The 9911-nt window shown below is 37.4% G+C and overlaps 1 protein-coding gene and 1 non-coding gene across 4 annotated transcripts; one reads left to right on the plus strand and one right to left on the minus strand.

Annotated features, from left to right (window-relative positions):
- Positions 1-102: 102 nt before the first annotated feature.
- Positions 103-4709, minus strand: LOC149004656 (Tetraspanin family protein). Of its 3 annotated transcripts, none has more exons than XM_089167671.1 (7): positions 4483-4709; positions 4150-4368; positions 3194-3293; positions 1941-2021; positions 1727-1831; positions 979-1179; positions 103-865 (listed from the first exon to the last, which is right to left on the minus strand). In XM_089167671.1, exons 2-7 carry the CDS (start codon positions 4314-4316, stop codon positions 854-856), a joined length of 666 nt encoding a protein of 221 aa, XP_089023797.1. In that variant the 5' UTR covers positions 4317-4368; positions 4483-4709; the 3' UTR covers positions 103-853. The 3 variants fall into 3 exon arrangements, with proteins under 3 accessions (XP_089023797.1, XP_089023796.1, XP_089023795.1); XM_089167670.1 differs by having other exon boundaries at positions 4439-4709; XM_089167669.1 differs by having other exon boundaries at positions 104-865; positions 4150-4709.
- A 1050-nt stretch (positions 4710-5759) lies between these two features.
- Positions 5760-5832, plus strand: TRNAV-UAC (transfer RNA valine (anticodon UAC)). The gene has a single exon. It is a non-coding gene; the product is annotated as a tRNA-Val (tRNA).
- The last annotated feature ends 4079 nt before the right edge of the window (positions 5833-9911 follow it).

The raw sequence follows: 9911 nt of genomic DNA on the forward strand, positions 1-9911 counted from the left end.
AAACTAAGGAATAAGTGGGAGGTTTTGATGATTGATGCATGCATGTCACATCCACTTAAACGAAGAAAAATTGAAACAGAGAGATCCACAGGTCGGGTGCCAATCAAAAATGGCCAGAGAAATCCAAATTCCATGATTTTAGTCTCCCTCGTATAGACATTACCACATTACTTCATACAAAAACCCTGTTAGTTTCCACTAATTACAAAAACCAAGTTAGGGTATCACGGCATAAAATCTTCAAGATCTTGGAACCATGGAAATATCCTTCCCAGTGTTAGTTGAATCATCAACCAGAAATTTCGATAGTGAGATCTCAGAGGTAATTACGACTTCAAAGGAGCTTTACAAATTACAAGAATCAGCAATGTGGAAACTATGGATACCATTACAAGTTCTAACTTTCAGCTATCCACAGATCTGGTACATAACCGTCACATACATAAATAGGGGTAAATTGACACATGAAGCTCAGGGACACAGTTTGAGCTTTATAGTTTTACATGAATCAGCAAATGAGGAGACTATGGAATGAAGTCTACATCAAGGCTTTTCATTTGATGCCATCCCTAGATCTGTTGCATGATTGTCATATAAATTGATAGGAACTAAGTTTATACAAGAAGTTCTGAGACTATGGCTAACAGTCCAAATCAAGATTTAAGTTTCAGCCATTCACAGATTTGCAGCATCATTTTCATATACAGGAATAGGTTTAAACAAGAAGCCATGAGACATGTTTTAGATAAGTTGTAGCTTTCCACAGTTGCGCCTTTTTTACTGACTTGGCTTATTATAAACCCATAAAATGCACTTCCATCTCGATGCCAGTTGATACACCTCAACATCATTTTTACCTGGTTGTCTGATAGTAGAGAAAGACAAAAATAAGGTAGAATAAAATACCAAAAAAAATCAGTTTTCAAGCAATAGAAGCATCATGCAAGCAATGGTTGCCATAAAGTAGATTGAACTTACCTTATCATACACCTTCCCATTCCAAGCATCGTTTCTGGGGGCAAACTGTGGGTCAACAACAACATATGGGGGTGGCTGAACCCGATCAGGGTTCCTCAAGAGTGGAAGCCTGACTGGAGCATAATCATCATCACTGTCATAATATCTTCCAGGATCTGGCCCAAGTGCCTTGAGAACCATGGACAATAAGACTGACAATCCCTACAGTTAGACAACAATTGATCACAGAGGGCGTACGGCATCCATAAATTGTGGAAAAAATAGACATGAGAACAAAGAAGGTGAAGAAATTGAAAGAAATGAGTTTGCTGTCTATTAATGCATAAATAAAAAGTATTATTTGGCCAATCGACAATGCTATCAAAGTCTAATATTTTGAGTAACCGCAGTACAAATAACCAGGGATGGATAGGTCAACATTGTTTAGTGTGACTTGCAGAATAATTGGTAAATAATACTTGTGCAGGCACACTAGACATAACATCAATTAGGTCATTCCTAAGTGATCTGATCAGCAGTAATATCTGTAACCACCATGATATCATGTTCATCCTCTAGATTACATGGCTTGATTTAACCAATACAGTTTTGGACTGGATGGCAAGATCTGATTCGTGATTTCCTAACATGGCCACACTTAGTTGTCAAGTCTCAAAATTGATTTCAACATCTATATTCTATCTGTGAAAGCAAACTATTTAAGCTGGAAGCTTTGCAACACCCTCAAAAAGGGGGAGGAAGACAATACCTGTGCAGACACAACAAATACCCCTATCCATTTGCAGAAATCAAAATTTGATTTAATGAAATCCTTGAACTGATCAAATGCCCCACTAGGATCCTCAGGGAAGTCCTGATGCAGAACCAGAGCCAATGAGAACAATTATGTAGATACCAATCTAATATGCTAAATGGAGGGTAAGAGAATTACAAGAACTTCAGAAGAAAAACAGTGTACATACCTCTTCCCAATGTTCATTAAGAAAAACATCAGCAGCCACTGCAGCCTCCAACAATAAAAGCAAAAAGACAAACAACATATACTGTGTGCATTTAAGGTCAACAACATTCAAGCAAAAAGTGCATGGGAGCAGTCTCATAAAATGGAATTGGTACAACAAAACCAAATTACGCAATTTGAATATTTCCCAACTGAGGGGGAAAAAAGAAGAAGGAAAAAAATGATCATACTAAGATGCTTCCAACCAATACTTGGCTAGTTGATGCCTTCCCATAATGCCTTGCACAGCAATGACCTCCAAAGAACATCTAATTTTTCTACTGTTACCAAAAGAGCAACATAGTCTAATAATTTACAGGTGACCCAAACCCCTGAAAATTAAGACAAAGACATCAACAAAAGACAAGGTTATTACCACCTCCTTTTGGATCATGTTGTAGTTTCCATAATAGAAATCCAATTGCAATTTTGTAGGTCATGTACAGTAAAAGGAGAAAGCCAACTAAGAAGAACTCTAAAGACGAGATTAAGAAAAAAAACTGAATAACATCAGTTGCGTATCAAGCCCAATATATAAAATGTCTCTCAAAAGAAACATGTATAGTTTAAGAACTTGGGATTTCCAAATTCAAGGACTTTGGTGCACGGATCCAGCATTAAAGAACACCAAGAAATTCCCAGCCAAAATAATCAACTCAACCAACAATGGACACAACAGTTTGATGAAACCATCCAAACTTACAGAACATAAATATAGAAATCATAAAATGTTTCTCAATGAATCAATCAGCAGCAAACAACAGATATCTGGACTCTAATATATTAATCCAATTAGAAAATCAAATTAGATGAAGTTAAACCAATCTATCAATGACCATATCTTCAGACTGAAAAATGTGCAGTTAGTACAGTTCTACAGCCAAACTCTTCCATGAATGAGCTAGAATTGTGCAAAAGTCTACATGATGAAAACTCTCGACAAAACAGACTAAATGCTACCAAAGAACTCATAAAACAAAATAGAAGATATGCAGGACTCATAGACCTTAACAATCTCATAATCCAAGGGTACCTGTGTGAAAGACTGAATGATGATGAGTGCTGAAAATATTGACCACATGCTTTGAAGAGATTTATAAACAACATTCTCACAATCCAAGGGGACTTGTAAACATCAAGAACTAAAAGAAATATCTAAATACATTAAAAAGATGCAGCAACCTATAGTGTGCAGCTACTTCATAAAAAGGATACACAAGAAAGGCAATGACCATTTGCAGTCTCTGCACCAACATGACCAGAGCATGCAATCACACACATAGAGACTCCAAGGCCAAGAGATACATAGATAAACCTGCATTTACAAGATAAATTACTTTAAATGATTTAAGACCAATTCTAGTAGAAAGAATCTGTATTGAAGAAAGAAAGTTAGTTATCTGCTTCAAAGAAGAAAATGTTAACTAATCCTCTATGACTCAAATTTAAAACCACCTTCGGATATACAAAAAGCAATATCCTTTGTGTCATCAAAAAGCTTGCCCAAAAGCAACTACACTCACCTTCCTCCCCTCTATTCAACCTGCATGTAGAAACATTCTACTCCTGAACTGGGATTTAGGGATCAAACACCAAAAGCCCAAGAAAGCAATACCTTATTGGGTTTTATCAGATTGGGGTGAGGGGAGGTAAGGAAGATGATTCTTTCTTTTTCCTTCCTCCACTCTGCCCAACCTGCAACTAGAAAACATAATTTTTTTTTTATCCTGGACTGTAATTTAGGGTCAAAACATTGATGCCCCACAACAGTAATAACACAGCAGTGCTGCTTTCTCCCTCTAATTTTTTCCTTCTTATTTTGTGTAAGCGTATGTTCCTCTTTTCTTGGGTTTTGGGGGGGGGGGGGGGGAGGAGAACATAAACAGAGATGCTCCTGAAAAAGTAATCAAAGAAACGATATCTAAACCCAGTAACAAAGATTACCCACCTAAAACCAACTCTCAACCAAACTGCAATTCAGAATATCAGTGTAATTTAACAGAAAATCAACGTCGATACTGATCGTAGCTGAGAAAAAAGAAACCCTAAGAAACGAGAAGTACAGAAAAAAATGTCCACCAACAAATCCGTAGAAAGAAATGACATAATAAGAATTAAAATGGAAGATAAGAAAGACAGAAATGAAGGGGATTAAGGGAAAAGAAGCACACCATGGAATAGGAAAATTAGTATCAATAAAAGGAGAGCCATCAATGTTTCTCTGCCAAGTCCTAATCATCCACAAAGTGTAAATAATAATCGCAATTCCAACCATCCCAAGAATCGAATTGACGAGTTTCAGCAGCGACTGTAAGCAACTCCTCGCCATCCTTCCCATCGTTATACGGGTGTACAAGCAATATATCTTAAAGAGTCCGGATCACCCAAACCTAAATGGCAGAAACAGACTGAAACTGTCAGAGCTTTCGCGATGTGTTGCAGTCTTGTAGAACAACTCACCCTTTGAAGAACACGTTAACCAAAGAAATCTTGCTAGCACCCACCAAAGATTATGGCTCTTAACTATGCTGAGCAAGCCCGGATTGATGAGAAACTTTAAACTAATAGCATCCAACTTCTGTTCTAAGTTTTCTTATATCTAAGAAGGTCAATAACTTAATATAGGCAATTTAAGTAACCCATAAACCATTTGTTTTTGGTATCAGAATCTCTTCTAAGTTTTAATGCTTTAGGGGCTTATAGCTCAAGCGATCTTCGGTAAATGCTTCAAAGTCATTTTTGACATATCCAGATTTCGTGATTGAAAATTTGGATTTAAAAAAAATACATAAATCATATTCAATTTCTAGCTTGGTTATGATGGCTGCTTGGTTGGTGAGGAAGTTAACGTCATGGTTAATAAGTACCATAAATCATATTCAATTTGCATATATTTCTTGATGATTTTTCCATCATAAGATAACAATGTGCTCCCTTAATAGATTTCGTCCACATAAATATATATGGGGTCCACTGATTTTAATTTTTCATTAATTTTTAATATTTATTCAGTGGGCCGGTAGGCCCTACCCTTATTTATATGGTCAATACGTGCTCTTCTTATGGGTATCTTAATTATATGGTCAATACATTGAATACAAGTTTTTTGATTGCTTGTTGACATCTTTACTATTTTATTTATGAGGATTACATTTGAAATTTAGGAATTTAGCTATTTTGGTAGTTATTTTAGTAGATAATCTAAAAAATAGTCACATATTTCAAGTAAATCTAAAAAAAATCAAAAATCAAAAATCAAATTAAGTAACTTAATCGGATAATTATCAAATGGATAATAACTGGTAAGAAAGGGGTATACTATATCTGCATCCTATTAGCAATCGGACAGATTCAAGTATCCCTAAATGAATGCCGATGTGAATTCAGAAACGGATTTTGGTTATTTATTTATACCCTTAATTGGAAGATAGAAATTCAAACCCAAAACATCTTTATCTTATTATTAGTATATAAGAGGTTATTGCCACTCAATAAGAAGTACATCCATTTAAAAAGAAATACAACACGAGAACTTCTTAGGGAATCATCCATCTTAGTACTAGTCTCGACCAAGTCAGCTTAAATTCAAAATTCTGATTTGGCCAAAAAGGAGAAAAGCATTTCAGAGTTCTGATGAAATTCGATACATTAATACTAATATGATCAAACTCAATCATATGGATAATAGGATAATTGATTTGAAACCTAAACCAATGCAAATTCTAGGAATTAAGTAGTTTTAATTATATTATATATATCATCTTACAATGACAATCAGCTTGATGCTGTGGTGTAGTGGTTATCACGTCAGTCTTACACACTGAAGGTCTCCAGTTCGATCCTGGGCAGCATCAGCAAAGACAAATTATTTTTTTTTCCATATCAATAAAAATTGAAATGTTGCCCGAAATTAGGTTTAACCTATTTCATTTGCATTTGTAGAATACTAAATTATAATTAAGCTATAGTACCCCCCCCCCCCAAAAAAATAATAATTATGATTAAGCTAGAATAAAGGTATTTTTATCTCCTTTCCTTATATAACCCCATAACCCCTCACCCTAGAGTTTTGGCAAAATCTTCTTGAGTGAGTGAATCTTCTCTCCGTGCGTGACCTCTCCTTGTTTTTTAGAGTGCATTTCCCGTATCTTTTCTTCCCCTGTTATTGCATCTTTGCTGAACTTTATGAAGAAATCTACACCTCTGTTGCTACCTCCATCTGAACAAGACCCATACCCTTATTGGAAGCCTGGAGAAGATGAAGAGGATGGATGTATCTCTCTGGAAGACTCGCCATCTGAAGACAATGCTGAAACTGACCTTGAATATACCGTGGTAGGAAAGATCTTGGAGGGAAGACTATTCAGAGTGCAAATTGTAACTTAAGCCTTAGTCAGGGCTTGAAATCTCTTGCATGAAGTGAAAATAAATTAGTTAAGCCCACAACTATTTATCTTCACTTTTGAACATCTCTTGGATGTCGAAAATGTTCTTCAGGGATCCCATGGTTTGTTTCAGGCAATCTATTAGTCCTAAAACACTAGAATCAAGAAGAGAGATGGGACTTCAGCAGGCAAGAGTTCTAGGTCGAGTTCAATGAAATACAGAAGGAGTTAATCAAGCTAGATTTGGGCAAATAGCTAGCTACTAAAGTGGGGGAACCTATGAATATTATGCGATACCAGGGAAGCAGGGATGGAATGAAAAGATCTTTTTTAAGGTGTAGAATAGAGATTGATATCAACAAAAAGTTAAGTAAAGAAACTGGGCTCAGGAAGAAAAATGGAGAAGTTATCCCTGTCAATGTGAGTTATGAAAGACTTCCTACACTCTGCTACTACTGTGGAGTTCTAGGGCACACGGACAACAAATGTGAAGCATATTTTCAAGAGAAAAGAAATCATTAGGTGAGTCATAAATGTAGAAATGCTTTAACATGTTCTTATTTCCCTCCACTTCCCTATAATGCATCTATTAGAGCATTTATGCCTAATCAGCGTATGCTGGGAGGTTGCTGTCCTTAACATTAATTTTCCTCCAAACCATGATCCACGACCACCTTCACAACCTCAGGCAACCCACCGGAATCTGGCAGCTCAATCTTCTCAGAACTACCCTGCTGAACTTTGCTGCAACTTCCAACCCCCTACCACAGCTGTAACAACCCCCGTATTTCTAACCCGAAATCCATATTGTAGGTCCGAGAACCCGAAGGTCTAGTCGGATTAATTTGTAGAGTGTCCAGATAGAAGTCTATGATCCATACCCTAAACCCATGGATCTAGATTCACTTGTTGAAGAACCTGCCTTACGGAGAAATTGGATCTCTGATAGAAGGCAAGTGGTGTTTGGAGATGTCCGGAATGAAGGTAAGACCTCCCCCATGTGTTGATTAGGGCTAGGTTGTGTTTGGGTTTCAACCCCCTGAGCAAAGTACCCTTGTATAGCAATATACTAGGGGGCTGATTGCTAGTGGCGGTTGATTGAACCAAGCGACCGCTAGTTTTTGCTTGCGGGAAAATGCCCTATTTTGCCCCATGTTTGTTATAAATAGCATCATTCGCCCTATTAACGCATTATTATGTTCGTGATTGCTATTTTGGGCGATTAGGCGGCAGTGGAAACGTGCTGGAAGGTGGGCGAAGTGTTGTTAATGATCTGAAACATTTTCCCTTCTATTCTTGGTGATTCTGGTTAAGGTAATGAATCTCCATCTGCAATTCTCTTCTTTTTAACCTCTAATTGATATGAACCCATCCCCATTTTGTTAGTGGTTACCCAATTGATTAGTTGTAACTCCCTTTCCAATGTTCTTGATGAGATCCTGTCCAGAAACGAATCCCTGCATTTGTTAATGGATGGATCTAATCAAGGGGAGAATTTTGGGTGGTTGATCTTTGTTAATTTTAGGGTTTCATTTCACCCCTTTGTTATAGACCTATTCATATTGAAATTTGGACTAAGATCATCCCAAAACAGATTGAAATCAAATGGTCAAAAGTCTGATTTTTGGAGTTGGAAATTCTCTGTTTTTGGGGCGGTCACTAGTGGCGGTTGCTCAACCTAAGCGACCAGCACAAGCAACCGGCTGGTTTCCAATGACTGTGTAGGTTTGATTTTGGATTTGTTTTGACTCTTGACTCTTATACATTCTTGTAACCCTGCATATAGGTGTCCCATTCTACTTAAAGTTTTATAATTGTGTTTGATTGCAATTTAAAGGACTTCTACTATATTACAAGTAAGGACATGCATTCTTATTTATATGCAATTACATATACATGATGATTCAGTTGTTCTATTTACTATTCTTTGATTATGTAACTTGCTGTAATTGTATAAAGCATGTGAATCTTATTGTATACTTGCTATTTGTGGTGTTCCTTGATGTACTTCATCTTTTATGATGTTGCACAACTGTTCATGGTATGATAAAGAGTGATGTAGTGTAATTGTGATGGAAGGGGTATTCCATTAGGATATCTTGGCTGGAGATATCAGAGGGCTGTGATATGGGACACATGCTCACTGATGCCTTTAGCACTATCATGATTACTGGATGACATACCTAGGAGAGTCTAGAATTGCATGGCTAGGTACCCCATATACTATTACCCTTTCGGCAGGGAATTGAAACCGGGTGACCCGTGACAATGGTGACGTGACTCTGCTTCATCCTATAGCGGTAACCAATCCCGTGAGGAGACTCAGTGGTCCACTATTGGTCATGCAATGGTAGGGTTGCATATGTTAGGGTTGGGTTCATGGACGTCCAAGGAGCGGACCAGGTGTCATGAGGAGTCATGAGAGCATCCACCCCAATAATATGTGGATGACCATAGGGTTAAGGAGTAGAGTCCAACAGCGGTAGCCAGTCCGTGAGGGTTCTCACTCCTAGGTTGCGAAGGATACTGAACCGAGTTGGTTGGTGCCATAGGGGAAGTATATGGACATCATATAGTATGTTACCATTATGACTTGCATTGGATTAGAAACCCTGACATGTGCCAGTACTCATTGCCAATGGTCGTGGTGTAACCCCAACCATGGTTTGAGAGCCAAGTGTGGACTTACCCCTTTGCCCAGGATCCCTACAGAGGTAACCAGTTATTGCTGGATCAGAGTGACTAGACCTACCCAGAGGAGGGCTGATGTATATCTTAAAGCATGTCAACTGTCAGAGACTTGCATAATTAGATCTTAATAGCATTCATATTTTTGCATACCATCCATATCATTTTGTATATGTATTCGTGGATTGTATTGACATATATATGAGAATTGTCTGTTCCTTATTGAGTTCCTCATAACTCATTCCTTTCATTGTATATATTAATGAGTGTACAGATGGCGGCACAACATCAGAAGTTGGAGATGATTCGTATGAAAGAGCCTTCTCGTATGAAGCTGATGTGGCACAGATAGTGGTACATGAACTTGCAGAGCATGAAGCCTCCTGAAGATGCTTGGTGTGCGCTTATAGAACCCATTGATGGCCGACGGAGGCAGATTGCCAAGATTTTGATGATCATATGGAGAAAGATAGGAGGACCCCCTTTACTTGCTAATTTAGAAAAGAAAACCGGAAAGAGGATTATTTATTTTATTTATCTTGCTTCCGCTGAACTCGATATTACATTTGATTCTAAATTCTTTCCTTTGATTCTTTCTTGGATATTTATTGGAGTATTTGGACTCCTGTAACCTTTTTATTAATTATTGCACTTATTCTTGCTCTTGATTGTCTATACTTGTATTTATTATTATGAGCAAATTGCACTGGCACCCCAAAATGGATGCCAAAAAGCATTGACACTCCACTTTATGTTTGAAAAACACACTAGTCCTATTCTGTTAGAATGGTTAGTTATACAATCTTAAAAGACTATTATACCCTTAAAGATTTTTTTTTATTTAACATTCAGGGACTTAA

The sequence above is a fragment of the Hakea prostrata genome, chromosome 9, assembly GCF_041222555.1.
Source record: "Hakea prostrata isolate BN-2017 chromosome 9, UWA_Hpros_2, whole genome shotgun sequence".
In the NCBI taxonomy this organism is placed as follows: domain Eukaryota; kingdom Viridiplantae; phylum Streptophyta; class Magnoliopsida; order Proteales; family Proteaceae; genus Hakea; species Hakea prostrata.